This window comes from Meles meles, chromosome 2, assembly GCF_922984935.1.
Source record: "Meles meles chromosome 2, mMelMel3.1 paternal haplotype, whole genome shotgun sequence".
In the NCBI taxonomy this organism is placed as follows: Eukaryota; Metazoa; Chordata; class Mammalia; order Carnivora; family Mustelidae; genus Meles; species Meles meles.
Genome location: NC_060067.1, coordinates 66,623,573 through 66,641,008, shown reverse-complemented (window position 1 = coordinate 66,641,008; position 17,436 = coordinate 66,623,573). Strand labels below are relative to the sequence as shown.

Here is a 17,436-nt window from a genome sequence, read left to right as displayed (position 1 = left end):
CAAAGCAAACAGTTCTTGACGGTGGTCACTACAAATATGTCATTCAGAAAAACCATGCCTGGAAGAATTACATTAGTTCAGCGGAGGAATTGAATTTGCTCTGATGGGGGTGAAGGCAGGCGGCCTCCCTCTGTGGCCTCCAGGCCTTGCATTGCTATCGTGGCGTTGGTCCCAGGGCCACGTCAGGACCTGGGCCAAACTGGCTAGAAGTCCATGGCTTTCAGAGAGGTGGCCTGTGGCATGGAGGAATGCAGATGGTACCCCCGGGGCGTGCTCTCAGTGTGGCCCTGGTGGCCATGGCTGCAGACGCGTCTGTGACCTCGTGTCCTCCCCGGCAAGTGTCCAAAGCTGTGGGTACCGCCAAGTCTGGGGAAGGAAGAGCTGCCACAGGTTTCTGTTCCCTTTGTCAGCAGGTGTGGAGTGTTCTGGGTCTGTGCCTGTCCCTGCAGGTGCGGGGCGGGGGCTGTGGGGCCAGGGGTCTCAGGAGGGAGCTGTCCAGGGCCATCCCCCTGACCATTTGCAGATGACAAGTGCAGGAAAGGGTCTGGTTCATGTAGTCTCTTGACTGTCGGGTCAGACCTGCGAGGGAACTTCTGCAGCCTGTGCGTGAGCCATGTGTCCCGCAGGTGCACAGCAGTCACTGGCTTGGGGACTGCAGCTCCTGCCGCTTCCCCAGGATAAACGTGGGGTCTCGGTGGGTCAGTGCGCAGCGATGCCGAAGCCGGCCACACACCTGGAGGGACCAAGGTGTCCTTGCTCATGGGACTAGCAACCATGCGCACAGCTTCAGGGATTTACTCCCGAGAACAGTGACAAGGGACTTGCAGCCGGGGTCAGGGGTGGGGCTTGGCCTCTGGTCTCTGGGACAACACTCCCCTCCTTGATCTAACTTCCGCCTCAGCGGTGATTCCCGAACTCTTGAGCAGCCACCAAATGGGTTCACGCACCATCCACAGCTGCGGGCCTGTCTCCTGGCGCCTTGCCGCTTTGACCCATACCCTTCCTCTCGCCACACCAGGAATGGGAGCTGAAGAATGGGACGTAGAGGGACGGCTGGATGCCCCGCTCGCAGGTGCTGTCCCGCTGCTGCAGGAAGCCCCGCCCGCGTGGTCACCGCGCCGGACGCCAGGGCCAGTGGCCGAGCCCAGACCCGCCCGCGCATCCTCTCCTACTGTACTTGTCCCTGTAAAGAAATTCACCTGTGACACTGGGGTCCCCACCTCTCTCTGTTGAAGAGCAGAAAGTGAGGTAGAGGCGTCCCGGGGCCGATGGGAAGCTGCGTCTTTTTACCGAGCTCAGTGAGTGCTCTCCCCGCCCCTCGCGGAGGAGCAGCTCGTCCTCCTTGTGTCTTGGTCTCCCCTCCCCACGTGCCCGTCCTGTCCCCCACGGCACTTGAGGCGGTGCATGGGAAACCCGTGCTGTGAAGCGTCTGTTATCTTTTAACTGTTTCTTCTCTGGACAAATGCTTTTGTCGCCACGATGCAAAAAGCTGCCATTCTTTTTAAACTTTTAAAAAATGTCTCTTTTTATCGTGTGTTGCACTTAGCTCAAAGGGTTTTTCAGAGGTTCTGTAGCCTATTTTATTAATTATTTGTACTGCTTTCGAAAGGTGGCAGAGTGTTCTCTGCTGCTTCACTGATGTGTGTCCCCACCCCTCCCCGTCCTCAGTGTCCCTGACCCCATGTGCCCGTTAGAGCCTGCAAGAGACCTGCACAACCCCGGGCAGCCTCCCCAGATGGTGGTGGGACTTCCATTCCCCCAAGAGGGAAGCAGGTTCTGGAAGTCACTGGGCCATAGAACCATGGCATCCCGAGCAGAACAACAGCTTCCAGTCCCTCCCCGGGCCCCTGCCCCACTGCCTGCAAACCCAGGCCCAGAGCGCGGGTGCCCCCGGGAGGCCAGGTCTTTGCACCCGTGTGGCCTGAGACCCACCCAACTCTGCTTGGCCTCCAGAGAGACCCTCTCAGGGATCCTCAGTTCCAGGGACGGGCAGTCAGTCACACTGGGGTCCCTCTGCAGATGGATTCAGGGGCACACGTGTGGAGGGGCGCTTCCTGCTGAGAGCAAGTCTCGCATCTAGAAACGTCCATACCAACCGTAGGGATAGAAGGCAAGAAAAGGTCTCCATGTTTTCCCCTATGCCCCCGGCACGCCTCCAGAGTCCCTCCCGGGCTTGGCCACACTCACGCAGTCCTTCCTTCTGCATGGAGTCAGGCGAGCATAGGGCCCTCGTGGCCCCGTGAGATTTTGGCTGGAGAGCAGGTGAGCGGCCTCCCGGGCAGGAGACAGTTTCCAGCAGGGAGCGGGGGCTGCAGCGGAGCCCAGTGGAGACGCGGACCCCTCCTGCCTGAGCACCCAAGAAATCGAGGAAGGATGCCCCCCAAAGCCTCTGGGTCCATCTTCCCAGCGCTGTCGGGAGGAGCCCTGTCCTGTTTGTCTGCATGGGAAGCTGGGCCACCTTGCACTCTACAAAGCTGATTTTCTGTAAAACGAAAAGGTTTTATCCCCTGTAGATTTTTGCTGCCTTCCGGTCAAAGAAGATTTCTCAAAGTAAGGCTCTTGGGCTGCCCTGCTTGTCAGCCAACTCAGCCCAAGCAGCTGACAGGTTCCAACCGTCAGGAGGAAAAAGCGTGAGCTGCCCATGCCCCTGCCAGGGAGACCCCAGGCAGCACGGGGTCCACCCCCTGGGTTTGCCCAAGGACGTGGCCCGTCGGAGTGGGAGCCGGGATTTGGACCCTGGGCTCAGACTCCAGCGTGTGTGTGCTATGTCTGCAAAACCCAAGCTTCACACTACCTTTCCTCACCATCAGCCCTGTAGAGAGGACGGCAAGCTTAGATGGATCCTGCTGGTTCCCCGGAGCCACTGGCAGCGGGTCACGCAGGGCTCCTGCCGTGTTGCGTGTTCCCCCGGTGTCTTCAGGTCTGATCAGAAAGTTGGGCGAAAGGTTTGCTTCCAAATAAGTTATTTATTTGTATATGTTCAATAAATAGAGTTTTTAATTTATATCTGTACATACTAGACACACGTGAGACGTCTTGTCAGGATTCAGGCGGTGAGGTAACGTTAGGGCCCTCCCGAGCCCCTGGCCGGCGGCCACCAGATGAGGCACGGAGCAGGCTGGCCACAGGAGGCTTGCCCCTCCGGGAGAAGTCCCGTTCCCTTCGAGGTGTCACCCGTTCACCGAATGCTGCCCAGACTGTGACAGGATCCTCACCCAAAGTGGAGGAGTGTGGCAGCTGTGCTCATGGGGCCACCTCTGGGGGTCACAGTGGCTGCCTGCCCCCACCCCCCGCAGCCCGTCAGCCTTGGGGCTCGGCCTCTGGCTCTGTTTCGGTCAGCTGTCTTCAACCCTCAAATCCTCTCCAGTTTTGTGTGTTTATAACTCACTGACCTTTTGCACAGAAACAAAACGGTGGTTGTGGGCGCACTGTGTCACCCGTGGTGTGGGATGGGTGGGAGTGGTCACTTTTCCCCTCTTTTGAGTCAGTGGGGGAGGGGGCAAGTCCCTCTGCGGGAGTCAGAGCAGTCAGCCCTGCCCTCGCTGGGCTTCCGGATGGTTCCACTACCTGGTACCCAGTGTGGGTCTGGGGAAGGGTCCAGATGGCCGTGGATCTTTCTGGAGTCTTCTCTGGGTGACCGTGCATAGCCGTGGCATAAAGCCGTCCTGTCCTCCATTCGTGCACCTCCGTGTTGCCAAACCTCACAGTCGTTCTTGTTCCCTTCAACTGTCCGAGATCCAGAAACCCCAAGCCACTCAGGTTGGAGATGTGCCGCCTTCTGTAAAGTCAGTGTGTGCTTTCGGCCCCGAGGGCTGCCCCCAGAAAGGAGACCCAGCCCCATTTTCACAGCGGCAACAACCGGGAACACACGTGCAGGTTTGCACAGGGACAGGCGTGAGTCTGGGGGCTGCAGAGGGACACGGCCTCATAGCAGGCGGTGCCCTGGGTTTGCTGGCCCAGCTGTGCAACGGGACCTCCCGAGGGTGGGCAGCGAGGTGGGTGCCCAGAGCAGGGCCTCTGGTGCCAGAAAAGACCCCTGCAGCCAGCCCACAGGCCCCTTCAAGGCGGCCTCTCCCAGGGGACGGCCATCATCTCCACCGCCCCACCCCCCACGCCCACCCATCTGGCTTTCTCAGATTGTTAAACTGTTGCCTTCCTCATTTTGTCTTTTTCTAAAATAAATTTTTAATGGGAAATTTTTCAGATCTGTGGTATCATGTTAAAGAGAGTGATTCCTTCTTTTGTTCCTGTTGTCACTGCTGGCTCTTCACCATCCCCGTAATGGGCTGGGTGCACACTGTGAATACCTGAAGGTGAACTTTACCTTGGGTCCCTTGGCGGGCACAGCCTCTCCCACCAGCGCCCCCTGCAGGAAGCTCGTCTCCTGTGAGGCAGGGGCTACAGGGGGGCCCAAACTTCGTCTGGCCCCTCTTCCGGGAACAGTGCCAGGATCAGTGCTGGGAACAGGGAGGGAACAGTGCCGGCTGTCTCCCTCCCGCCGCTGGCAAGCATCACCCGGTGTCCCTGGTTTTGGCCAGGGAAGGCGTTTCCAACATGGGATCATCAGATCACGATTCTTAGGGACCAAAGGTGTTTTTAATAAGATAATCTTTCTATTTGATTTTCTAACAAGAAAAGAAATAGTGACTTTAAATTCTAACACCAATTTTTAAATCATGGATATTTAGCATTCACTGACCACGGCTCTAAGTTGTAAAATGTTTTCATACGAAGATTGTAATTATTTCCTTACTGTATTTTTTAAAAAACTAAAGTCGTATTTAAAATTCTCTTTGAACAAAACCAGCAAGAAACAGCAAAGATGTTTTTTTAATTAAATATGTTGGCGGTGCCCGTTTCAAAGGACTGTAAATATGTTTTCACTGTGTTTCTCAATGTATTTAATTCATCAAGGACTTTTATCAAAGGAAACTTCCAACGGAAATGCCAGTTTTCAGGCCGTCTGCTCCATGTTGTAGTCCCCTCCCCTGAATTTTCTGCTTTACTAATGGATTTTTCTACTGTTTGAAGGGGTGTAGCCCACGGACTGGCGCCCTCCGGCGTGCCTCGTTGGTGTGTTATCAATAAAGCTTTATGCTTCCAGCTGGCCTCCGTGTCTTGCTTCCACCGGCCTCACCATCCGCTGGATGGAGGCACAGGGTTGATGGACACCTGTGGGCGGGGGGGGGGGGGTAAGAAGGAGCAGGTGAGGGAGAAGGTGGGGCTGTGCCTTGTTTCTGTGAGCAAGGATGTTCCTCCCCGACGAGCTTCAGCTGCTGTGCTTTCCAGTGGTTTTTAGATCAGAATATTCAATGCAGAAACCTTTGTGCCCTCGCTGAGGGCCAGGCTCCGGGCCAGGTGCTGGAGACGAGTGAATCAGGTGGTACCTGCCTCTTAGGAGCTCCTTCTCGCAAACAGCCAGCTCAGTGCCCCCTGGGGGCGTTGATCTGTGTGCAGACATCCGTGTTTCCCCCTCCCATCCCTGGGAAGATGCAGCCGCCCTCTGGATGGGTGGGTGGGGCATGTAGGAGGGGGGTCCTGGAGCTAGGTCATGGTGATTGAGCAGGAGTTCAGCAGGGAGCTGGGCAAGAGAAAGATGTGGCCTTGGGGGCAACAGGAGGAGCAGGGGATGGAGGGGGAGGACCAGGGACGCAGCCAGCAGCCACGTGAGGCCGGGACACTGGCAGCCGGGGGCAGGGGGAGGTGGAACTTGAGTCTAGACAGCGGCTGGAGTCAGATTGGAGGGTCCAAGCCTCCCCGTATGGGTGGGATGACCTGATCTCTGGTTTGGGGAAGCCCCCTGCCGGCTGGGACCAGAATGAGTCACAATGACGGTTGTGGCAGGCCCATGTGGCCACACTTGCCCGGGTTGGGGGGCAGGGACGGCCAGAGAGACAGAAAGGCCGCCTGCAGGTGCACACGCCCAGTCTGAGCCAACCAAGCACCCCCACCCCACCCCAGGTGGCTGGCTCTTCCCCCAGAGCTCTCCTTGGCCTGGCCCAAGGAACTGGGCTGGCCTGCATCAGGCAGAACACGCAGAGGAGTGGCCCTTGGCAAGGGCTGCACAAGTGTAGAGACCGGTGTGGGCTCACTGGACAGGAGTCTGCAGGACACCCTGGTCAATGAGGGGAAAAGGTAGGTCTGATCCCGGGGCCAGGGATCCGTGGGGGACTGAGTGTCCCCTCAGTCCAGGCTCTAGGGCCAAATGGCCCTGTGGGACCTCACACCCCAAATTCTGTCTGTCTCTGGTGTGGGATGGGCCTGGGCACATCACGGATGGTGAAGGGCCCCTTTCGATTCCAGTGGGAGGCAGGAGGGGGGCCTTCTCCATCCGTCTTAGAAGAAGGGGGGGCGCCTGGGTGGCTCAGTGGTTTAAGCTTCTGCCTTTGGCTCAGGTCATGATCTCAGGGTCCTGGGATCGAGCCCCACATTGGGCTCTCTGCTCAGTAGGGAGCCTGTTTCTCCCTCTCTCTGCCTGCCTCTCTACCTACTTGTGACCTCTCTCTCTCTGTCAAATAAATAAATAAAATATTAAAAAAAAAAAGAAGAAGGGGGTTCTCAGTGCACCCTGTGCACTTGGAGGTGCAAAACCAGGGGCAGAGTCTTCTGGGCCCCAACCTCAGCTGTTCAGTGTGGGCAGTCTGTCTCCCCCGGGGAGGCAGGTTACGAAGTCCTGGGGCGCTGCCGAAGGAAAGGGAGGTGCCTCTTATTTCTTTTCAGACTTAGCTAGAAGAGACCAGAACTCCTGCCTTGGCTCTTCAAAACCACAGAGATGACTCGGGGACATTCATCACACGTGTTATGGTTTTGGAGGCAGGCGACACGAAACCTCCCCAGTGTGTAAATCAGCAGTTTCCTTACTGGGAAGCAGAGAGAACATTAGCTGACCTGTGTGATCCGGAAATGTTAGGATGGAGGCTTCGTCAATTCCATGATGCTGCTAAAATGGCCATCTTTTCATACAAAGGGACCAGCTAGTGGAGAAGTGGGGTGGGGAGCACAGGAGGGAGGCCGTCCCCAGGGCAGCAGATCTGGTACACCCACCTCGTGACCTGGGGGACTAGTGCCAGCTGGTCCTGACACCCAAGGGGGCCGGTCTATCCCGGAGCTATCTGCAGGGGTGGCCAGCCTCAGCCCTAGACAGACAGACTGCCCTCCCAGGGCAGCCGGTTCCTACAGATGGGAAAGGGCTCACCTGCATGCCTGCACGCACAGACCGACCATTCTGGAACCCACTCCCCAACCATATCCAGTGTAGGGCCCCCACACTCTGGGCCACCACCCCCTTCCCTAGTTCCCGCAGGGCCAGGTGCCAGACACCTCCGGCCCAGAGCCCGCTGAAATTCTTCCCACTAGCCAGTCCTCAGCCTGTTTGCCCTGCCCACCTGCTCCTTCCTGTAAACCTGCAACAGAGGTTTCTGTTCACACTTTCCCATCACTGACCCCTCCTCCACATGGCCCACATGTGGCGTGGCGTGGCCGTCCTCTTGAGAACGGAGTACGACAGGCTTAGCTGATCCGTGGCAGCCCTCGCCTGATCTGAAGCCTCTCCATTCCTAGTCACAACAAAGCCTACATTTTAAGACATCCCAGTCCTAGGCGATTGGCAGGGACCCCGAAGTCTGCCGGTCTCTGGTTGGCATTCTGGAGCGTTTTCTGACTTTCGTCCCCCATGGAGTAGGAGGGGAGCCCCCACTGGCTGTCCTGCTCTCAGAAGTCAGTGGGTGAGGCCTGGAAATGGCAGGCACGCTAGGCCCCTGGCAGGTGCTCTACAGTATCTGTCCTACCCCCACTGGGGGCCCCTGGACCCCTCCTCCAGCCCATCCCCTTCCAGCCCCCTCCCCTTCCTGTCCAGTCCCAGAGCACTCCTCAAGCCGCCATAAGATGAGGAAATGTCCCTACCGGCGGCTGTGCCTCCCATTTGTCCCTTCCCTTTTTCATTGATGAAGAATCTGCATCTCCAGAACAATTTGGGGATCCCTAGGGATCAGGGTGCCTCCCAGGTGTGTGCCCTGCCTGCTCCCTCCCTGCCTCCCCACTCCCCGTGTGCTTCTGCCACACACACACACACACACACACACACACACACACAATATGCAAGGCCTTCCTGTCCCCTCCCTCTGGATGCATCCGCCAGGAAGGGGGAAGGGAATGTCCCATGCCCTCGAGCCTTTCTGCTCTTGTTTTTAAACACGTTCCACGTTTCTCGGTGTTGGGAGCCGCAGGCGGCCTTGACAACAGCACGCCAGCGGTGACCACGACCGCTGCACTGGCCCCAGGCTTGCTGCACGCCAGGTGCTGAGCCCACGCTTTTCCACAGTGGCCCGACTGTCGCCTCGTGGGCACCAAGGGCAGGCTGCTGGTCCATGTGCTCTCCAGCCGCCCCCGAGGGCTTCAATGGACCACAACCACCCCTCACTGTGCGGTGTCTTTTCCACAGGAGAGACACTCTGTTCCCTCAACTAATTCTTTATTCATTTTTCCATTTGTTGAATGCCCACTGTGGGCGGGGGGCGGCTGCAGATACACGAGGAAGCAGCAGTCAGAACCCTTACCTTGCTGCAGCCACTGGGTATCGGGGTGGATGTGAAGCAGTAACCCCACTAATACGTGTGCAAAAGAGACCGTGGGAGCCATGAGGAATGATGCTGCCCTCTGGTTGCAGCGTGCTGGGACCGTGGAACCACGTTCCGTGAGGAAACCCGAGGCCAGGACTTAGAGGTGGATGACTCCCCATCCCCCATCATCTTGAACCCACAGCGTTCAGCAGACACTCCCTTCACTGGCGACACAGAAGAGGGTTTCTGGTGCAGGGAACATTCTGGAAATGTGTGTGGTGGCTGCTTTTCGTAGGTGGGAGCTGAGAATATGGCTGTCAGCACAGAGCTTGGGCCCCCAAATTCCATGGGGATGTGGGACCCCAGGCTGCAGAGTCTGGATGGCAGCTGGCCCCCTCCAGAGACTGGTCGGCCTGGCGCATTTGGTGGGAAGCCAGTTTCGGCCGTGGTCGTGGTGGCTGAGCCCACAGGGGTGTGCACAGGGACTAATGCACTGATTGCAGTGTCCCCAGGACTGGAATAGGGGACGGCCCCCTGAAGTCACAGCTCCGCCCCCACAAAGCAAGCATACTCCAGGCCTGGTGGGTACAGTGATGGGGCGGCTACATCCCCAGAGTACCCCAGGAACCCTTCCTGGTTCCTAGACCTGGACGAGTCACCATCCTAGAGCCCCTGGTACCCTGCGGTGCTGCATCCCCTCAAGGCCCAGTGCTGACCCGAATCCATAATGCAGATTTCCTCCTAAGCTGCCCCAAACGTACATGCAGCAGAGATGTGCACCAGGGAGAGGAAATACCTCGCTCCGGGGCTTCCACGGACACGGGCTCGCACCCAAGGCAGATTCCCGGGGACCCCGGTGCCAGCTCCTGGTAAAGTCCTCTCGAGGATGAGCAGCAGGCGCTCAGCACCCCACCAACCCTCCTCCCCCCACCCCACGGCCCCACATGGACCTCGTCTCCTGCTGGGACCACGTGGGAAATGTACGCCTGCACAGTTGGCTGGGGTGCATTTCCACGGCTCTGACCAGGGACGAGAGTGGGAAGGAAGTGTTTGCCTGCTGAGCGCTCCCAGAGGAAACTCCCGGGCAGTCTGGGCAGTGCCAACATCAGAGCCCAGGCCAAGGAGGGGGAATCCAGCCCCCGGCTCCTCCAAGACAGGCCAGATGACACCTCAGAGATCAGGAGACCGTCAGCCCGGAGTACGCCCTGTCGGGCTGGCTGGCCTCTGTCCCTCCTCCGGCAAACGGGCTGATGCCTGCGGGCCCTTCTGCTGGCCTCGAGGGCAGGAGGGGCGCCAACCTGCGCATGAGAACTTTGAAAGCTGGTGGGCAGTACTGTGGCTTCACAGGTGAACAGGTGGACCGTCCCAGATCCAGAGACCGAAAAGGTTAATGTCACTGCCACCTGCTCCCAGTGTCAAGAACGGCCCCAGGGCCTCGTCCCCGTCCCTGAGACCATAGCTGTGGGGGCCTGTGCGCGCACGAGTGCGTGTGTGTGTTTTTGCGTGTGTGTTTAGGCAAATGGGGAAGAATCGCTTCATAAGAAGGCAAAGGCTGATTATATTCATTTAATCTTTGTTAAAAGCATCACAAATGATTTATTGATTTTTTAAAAAGGAAAAATAAGAAAGGATTTTTCGCGTCTTTGTTATGTGCATATACCAAGTATGGGCATAGCCCGTTTGATTGAAGCGTCGGCTGCCTGTGCAGACCGCGTCGTGTCCCCAGCGCCTCGTACACAGGCCCGCAGACGTGCAGCACCTCGAGTGTGTACCCCGCTCCCCCACAGACCTACACGCTCATCTCTACGGTCATGGGCATGGACACACATAAGGTCATGTCAGATGCCGCCTGATTCCCGGACTCTTGGGTCCACACGCTCAAAATACTCTTCGTAGAAATAATAAAATACCAGAAAAACACAAATAACTAAGGGAGAAGAACAACCACAACCCTACCCAAGCAGGAGAGAGAATGAAGTCAAGTGGTCAAAGAAGGTCAAGGGGTTGTCACCGGCAGGCACTGGTGAGCTGGGGGATGGGAGGCTGTGGCCAGGGGACTCCATGCTGACCTTGACCTTGGACCTGGATGGTGCTGACAGGTGTCTGACCGTGTGCGTCTGATGCTCATGGGGCAGGCGGGGTGTGGTGGACAGCAGGACACTGGGCTCCCGAAGTTCTCTTTGGAGGCTGCTAACGGGCTGGAAGGAGGTGGTGGTAAAGTCCAAAGAATCCCGGCCTCTTCCCACAGTGACCACACTTGCAACTTGTCCCCAGGTCCTCAGGCCCCAGCCCCTCTCTTGAGGGTCTTGAGAACAACTTAGAGGGTAACTTCTGGAGTAAGACCCGGGAGCGCCAGCTGGTGAGCAGGGAGCCTCCTCCCCCTGGTGGGTGATGTGCTGCGACCCCTTCCTCCCCAAGGGCTCAGAGTCCCTATCTGTAACACACAAAGACTAAGTGACTCCTGCGTGCAGGGTTGGGGTGGGGGGTGCTGTTGCGGGTGTGAGGGTGCGTCCCTGGGCTTCCCCTCCCGCAGGCCATGGTCCTCTTCTGGGAGACATGGGCCAGTGCCCTGCTAGGCTTCATTCTGGACTCACTAGGAGCCCGGGAGCACCTAGCCTGGGCTCTGGTGTCCCCATCCCCTAAGGAAAGGCCCGGGGCCAGGGAGAGCCCTGCTGGGAGGAGAGAGGAGGAGGGGGAGAGGGAGGGCAAGGACAGAAGAGGGACAGGGAGAGGCAGAGGGATGGAGGGAGGGAGGGAGAATACTGACTTCCGGTTTCAAGGCAAAAGGTGAATGTCCCCCCCCCCCATAATATTCACATGTGTAGACTGAGGCTAGCGTCCCTGATTCTAGGCATCTGTGAGTGAGTGGACTCCCTGCACCGGGGGGCAGGGGCAAGGCTGGTCCCTGGGGCACCTCGGCGGCTGTGGTGTTGCTGTATGACTTGGGGAAAGTCACTCCCTCTCTGGGCCTCAATTTCTCCACCTTCAGAAGGAGAGGCACACTCCTGGAGGGCCCTTCCGCTCTGCCATCCAAAACCTTGGCTGGTCCCTGGGCTCCCACCCAGGTTCCTCCAACTGCTGGGAAGCATGGGACCCTTGGTGCCCCTGGGGGGGGGGTGGTACTCCCTCCATGCCTGTGGGGAGGAGGAGACCTGGTGGGTGGGCGGGGAGCCTGGGGAGCACAAGTGGGGGGGCAGGGGGGACAAAGCTGGGAGGGTGTTGGCCCCTCTGGGCCCTAGGTTAGGAACAGAGCCTGGAGAATCAGGGGAGCGGCGCTGGGCCCTCCAGGAAGGGTCCCGAGCAGGGGGCTCTGAGAAAGCAACGCAGATGGCTACTGCCTGGCCGTTGAGACTAGAAAGGGGAGTGACCCCCCAAAATGCAAACAGCTGCCTAGAGAGGTATTTACATCATCTGCAGTTTAAAAAGAGGCGGAAAGAGGGAGGTATGGAGGGCTGTTTCAGAGGGCCTGGGGCAGGGGTGGGGCCTGGGGCAGAGGCTTTCTGGATTCTGGGGGACACCCCAGGAAGGAGGCCATGTGGGGTAGGAGCCGCCCTCCCCAGGGTGATGAGGAAGAAAGCAGGACTCACGCACCCTGTGCTGGGACAGGGCCCACAGGGCCGCCTGATAGGCTCACCTCCCCCTAGGGAGGCCAGGCCTCGGGCTGGGACAATGGGCATGAGCAGCCGGTGATCCACAGGGGGCTAGGGGCAGAGATGAGCCCAGAGCGGGGTGGGGAAAGTGGGTGGCCCCTGGGCCTGGTGTCCAGGGGATTGGGGGAGGAGAAGGGGTCTGTAGGCTCCTCCCCATGCGTCTTGTGGGCTGGGCGTGAGCTGAAGAGGGGAGTGAGTCTGTCTCCCCTGCGTGGGGACAGCTGGAGGAGGTGGTGCTTCCGCAGGTCTCCGAGGGGACGCGGGTCCGGGCACCGGTGCCCTCCGGGGCTGAGACGGCGCAGAGGTGAGTGTCCCGGGCGCGGCGTCGGGGACATCAGCTCACCAGGTAGCTGTGCATCTCTCGGGAGTTGATACTTAGGACGACGCCAGAGTGATTCCCTGGGAGACAGACACGCCCCGCCCGTGAGCACCCGCCTGAGTGGGTGCCCGAGTGCGCTGGGAGTGTGGGGGTCTCCCTCTCCTGGGCGCGTGATAGAGTGGGTTCTCCCGGTGCCCTCGCGAGCCCTGCACCCCAGCAGGCCTCAGGAGGTGAGGGCAAGGCCAGCAGATAGGCACTTTCACCAAAGCAGGGAGGGCAGGTGGCTTCGGGAGGGGCTTGGTGGGGAGAGGCGGTGGGAGAGGCTGGGGGGAGGGGTTTCGGGGGGAGGGGTTGTGGGAGGGGCTGCGTGGTGGCGGGGCACTGCAGGACACTCCTCGGGACGCCTGGTCCTGGGAAGGGACAGCCTCAGGAGGCCAGGGGACAGAGGCCTGGCCCTCTGGGGGAGGGGAGGAAGCTGACCCGGAGTGGTGTCTGTCTCCCCCCACCTCAAGGGCACCAGGAGAAGGCGGCCCACAGTTCTGTGGCAGCTGCCCAGCTGCAGCATGCCCCGCCCACGAGCCCAACCAGCCGGGTGAGACCGTCATCAAGGTCCATCACCCTGAGGCCTTGGTTTTGTCATCTGGAACGTGGGCACGTTCCCTCCAAGCCCGAGCTTGGGAGGCCCCGGGTCCCCTGGGAGCCTCTGTAGCTGGTTGTGGGCCTGTGATACCACCTGCATGAAGGCAGGGACCCGGTGACATGGGAGGCAGCGGGGAGCCCCAAGCAGGGGAGGGTGCTGGAGGGGGCCTTTGGGGTGCACAGGGATGGCACCCCAAGCCTGGGCGCTGCAGTGTTGGGGAGGGCACAGGCTTTGGAGCCGCAGAGCTGGGCTTGAACCCGGCTCTGATCAGCTAAGGGGGGTGGCAGGCTGTGTGATCACTCTGAACCTCGGGTTTCTCATCTGTCCAGTGACTGGCTCCTGGCAGCCCCTCAGCCCAGGGACCAGCACGCAGCCCACGCTCAGGACGTCAGAGTGGCTGCCATGTCCCAGGAGGGAACAGAGGCACCACCCCTGGGGAGTGCGACAGGGCTGACAGGTGTGGGAGATGAGGGCCGTTGTGCCACGGGGCACCAGTGGGAACTGGGAGGGCCAGAGGGAGCGCATGGGCTCAGGGATCCCAGTCCCTCCCCACCAGCGGGGTGACCTTCTCTCCCTGCACCTGGATGTCCTCGCCTCTGGAAAGGAGCCTGCCTCCCAGGCTGGCTGACGTGGGACAATCCACGAGATGCTCACGGCAACCCGCCCCCCCACCCCCCGGAGCTGAGCAGAGCCACGGCCCCATCAGCACAAGCTCCAAGAGACCTTGGAGGTCCGGGAAGCTCCCAGAGCCTCAGTTTCCCCTCTGGGGACGTGTCATGCTCCTTATACAGTGTGGCCTGGGCCCTCCTCGCCGCAGGTACAGACCGTGTCCCCTCCCCTGAGGAGGGACAGACTCTGTGGTCGCCTCCACCCACCCAGCGTGACGCAAGTGACCGTCACGGTCATGGAGGGTGATGTGGCTCCCACCTGGCTGGCTGGCTCTCTAGGGGCTCCGAGAACATGGCCATCACTCTGTGTGGAGCCCAAGCCACACGGAGAGGCCATAGTAGGTGCGTGCGGGGACAAGTCCGCGGGGGGCCAACACTGCTGACCGCTGGGCCAGTAGCCCAAGCTGAGGGCAGAAGCCCGGAGGGGACTCGAGCCACTGTCAGAGCCACCTCAAGAGAGACGTGGGGGAGATGGGCCGGGCCACGCAGGCAGTCCACGCAGGCAGACCACGGTAACAGGGCACCACGGCAGGGTGGTGGACACGTGCTCACACAGTCATCGCTTCCAGTGACCAGGACGCCTTCCCCCAGGTGGGGGTGGCTGGACGGGGCGCTCCGGGGCCACGTGTCCCCTGGCCCCGATTGAAGCTCCAGTCATTCCCCCATCAGATGGAGGGGACACAGCGCCACCATCTGCTTGGGCTTCGTCCTCGCCCTCAGCTGGCCAGTGCCGGCCGGGCGGCGGGACCCACAGGAGGGTGGGGAGGGGGTTTTCAGGGCGGGCGTTACCTAGAGTCTGCGAGTCGAGATCATCATCTATAAACTCCTCACCCTGGATGGCGCTCTGGACGGCCTGGCTGTGGCTCACGGGGCTCGTCATTTCCTGCTCCTTTTCATTGTGCATCTGGGCATACACTGTCCTCCCGGGGCGTTTCCTGAGGAGCGGAGGCCGGGCTCAGGGGAGGCTGCCCAGGGCCACTGGGTCCCGGACCACTCCTGTGCGCAGGGCAGACAGCACTCCTGGATCTGCTCTCCTGCCTCATCTCTGCACCAGACCGCCTCCTCCAGGAAGCCCTCCCTCCTGCAAGCTCCTGTAGCCCCGGGGTTTCCCTCAGCCCCAGGGCAAGAGTGTACATCGGGTGGCTCCTGCGGGGACTGGACTGAGGTCATATTGCAGGGAGGGGGTGTTCCACTGTCCTTTAGTCCCCATCATCCAGCATCTGTGGGAGAGCTGTGTCCCGGGCTCTGAACGGGTGGGAGGGACATGGATTCCCAGGGCAGACGGGATGCCCACCCGGGTCCGAGAGGGACTTGCTGAGTCCTGCCCAGGTCCTGGGGCTGTGCGGTCTCGAATCCCTGTCCCTCCAGAGCCAGAGGGAGAAGAGACCGTGGGCACAGCCCCCTCTGCCTGTGCCGGGACTGGGCTTGGGGTCCCCAGGGTCCGGTTCCCCCGCTTCTGATGCCTAGTTAGTCTGAAACCCGGGAAGAGCCCACGGTTGCCAAGAAGGAGGAGGCTTCCTCTGACGCCGTTCGCCAGGCCCTGCCCGTCCTGCAGGAGTGCAGGGCGCAGACGACTGAGGGTGACCCAAGGGGACACAGGTCACCTCCGGCTGGAACATGCACAGGATGACTCGTCACCTTCAGAATTCACTTCCTTCTGCTGTGGCTCCTGTACCCTGGAAAACCCCTGCCCCTGAGGGATGACGAGAGCCTTGGGTGGCCCTGAGCCTCGGAGCCACTGGGGCTGTTTGCGACATTAACTGAGCCCCGCCCACAAGGACGGCTACAAGGCCAGTGACCGCCCACACACTCACCCGGATCTGTGCTGTGCTGTTTCTATGGCGACACCTGCCCCCCGCCCCGAGGGAGCACAATCAGTTCGCTAATAACACTCACCATGCCAGGCAACAGACCGGCACGGACACCCTCACCCCTGTCCGGGGCACCTTTGGGGCCCAGTCAGCGTCCTCCCTGTCCTCCTACCCCCCTCGCCTCTCTGCTCCTCCCTTCTCTCCTCTCCTCCTCCTCCCTTTCCTTCTGTTCTTCTCCTCCTTCCCTTTTCCCACCCCCTTCTTCTTAGTCCCCTTTTACAGACGGGGAAGCTGAGGCCCAGGGCGGGGACAGCCGCGGAGCTGGTCAGCGGCAGTGCAGGAGCTGGGCCCTGGGCGCTGTGCTGGGCCGTCCCGTTGTCTGGAGGGGCCTCGCACCTAGGCTGAAGGAAGGGTACTCTGGGACAGAGACCCGGACAGGGCAGATATGGCTGGAAGCCTCTCCTCTCTTGTTTCATCTCTGCAAATATCCAGGATGCCAGGCTCCCCCACACACTTGCGTGATAGGGGAGGGGCTGGCCAGATGCCTGCCCTTAACACCGCAGGGAGACCCTATGCACCAGTTCCACAGGGTGGGAAACCAAGGCTCTAAAGCAAGTCCCACTTGGCAAGGCCACACTCCCGCGGCCTCTGAGGGAATCTGTTGGAACAGCGTGAAGCAGTAAGAAGGGAGTTGGGTGGGGAGCAGGGACGCCCCTTCTCAAAGGGTCAAGTGCATCTCTCATCCATTGGAAGACCTGGCCATTTGGGGAGTCCCGGAAGGGGTCTCTGCCCAGCCTGGGGTGAGCTGCAGAGTGAGCACTCATGGTTAAAGTCCTGGGCTCTGTCCATACCAGCTGGAACCTGACGCTGTTTTGGGGTTGGGAGGAGGGCCCCAGATTCAGCACCGGGGATCCTAGTCTCAGATGCCACTTCCTAGCCGTGACAAATCCCACCTTCAGAGGGGCCTTCCTCCAAGGCGGGGTGGACATGGGGGAGATAAGGCCACGATGCTGGCAGAGAGGAAGGTGGGGTTGGAAGATGTTTTGGGGGTTCAGAACAGCTGTCTCCCACACGCTCCTGGGGCTTGGACCATTCTGTCTCCGCAAGTCCCCGCCCCTTGCTGCCACTGCCCAAGGCCTGACCTCGCGCCCGGCCTGCCAGGAGGCCTTGCCTTTTGAACTTGTAGAGAATGAACACGCCCACCGCGAAGAGTCCGATGACCAAGAGGACCGCCACTGCCCAGTAGCCGCCGGCGCCTCCCAGCCTCTGAGAACCTGTAAGGGAAGCAGCTGGTGGTCGGGGTGGGGGGCATCCCTCCCCAGCCCCGGGCTCCTAGGACAGGAGGTGGTCTGGCAGGTTCCCCAGGTGTGGCTGAGCTGTGCAGGCAGGTCTCAGGGGAACCTCAGCCCCTGGGCCCCCTGGACTCCCACCGTGTACCCGTGGGCCCCGGGCCTTCCTTCTAGAAAGTAGACAGAACGTCCCTGTGCACATGTCTGCTCGCATGTGGTGAGTCCGCCACGTTTCCCAACAGGCACCGGGTCTCCAGAGCAGAGGGAAAGTCCTCAGCATCTGCAAACACTCTTGCCCAAAACAGGAAAGGTTGCACATGTGACTGGAGAGGACAGTCCGCTGGTGGGGGCAGGAGGCCAAGGTCGAGACCCTAAATGTCTGTGTGAGGGAAGCCAGAGCTCTGTGCCGCCTCTGCTCAGAGAGCAAGGCCCTTGGGTCTGACCCCGTGGTCACTGGAGGCAACCACCCAGCCCGAGGGGCCCTCTGTCCCCGGTCCCCTC

At 60.2% G+C, this 17,436-nt stretch overlaps 2 protein-coding genes across 6 annotated transcripts in view; one reads left to right on the top strand and one right to left on the bottom strand.

Annotated features, from left to right (window-relative positions):
- Positions 1–5,103, top strand: part of AFAP1 (actin filament associated protein 1) — a 134,337-nt gene extending 129,234 nt beyond the window's left edge. For all 5 annotated transcript variants that reach the window (XM_045997676.1, XM_045997671.1, XM_045997673.1 and 2 more), the window contains one exon: positions 1,019–5,103. In XM_045997676.1, the coding sequence (XP_045853632.1) occupies positions 1,019–1,045 (27 nt within the window). In that variant the 3' untranslated portion in view covers positions 1,046–5,103. The remainder of the gene's footprint in view (positions 1–1,018) is intronic.
- A 5,036-nt stretch (positions 5,104–10,139) lies between these two features.
- Positions 10,140–17,436, bottom strand: part of SORCS2 (sortilin related VPS10 domain containing receptor 2) — a 432,949-nt gene continuing 425,652 nt past the window's right edge. The window contains exons 25-27 of the mRNA XM_045998356.1: positions 16,818–16,920; positions 14,667–14,770; positions 10,140–12,607 (exon numbers count right to left, since the gene is read on the bottom strand). Of these exons, the coding sequence (XP_045854312.1) occupies positions 12,543–12,607; positions 14,667–14,770; positions 16,818–16,920 (272 nt within the window). The 3' untranslated portion in view covers positions 10,140–12,542. The remainder of the gene's footprint in view (positions 12,608–14,666; positions 14,771–16,817; positions 16,921–17,436) is intronic.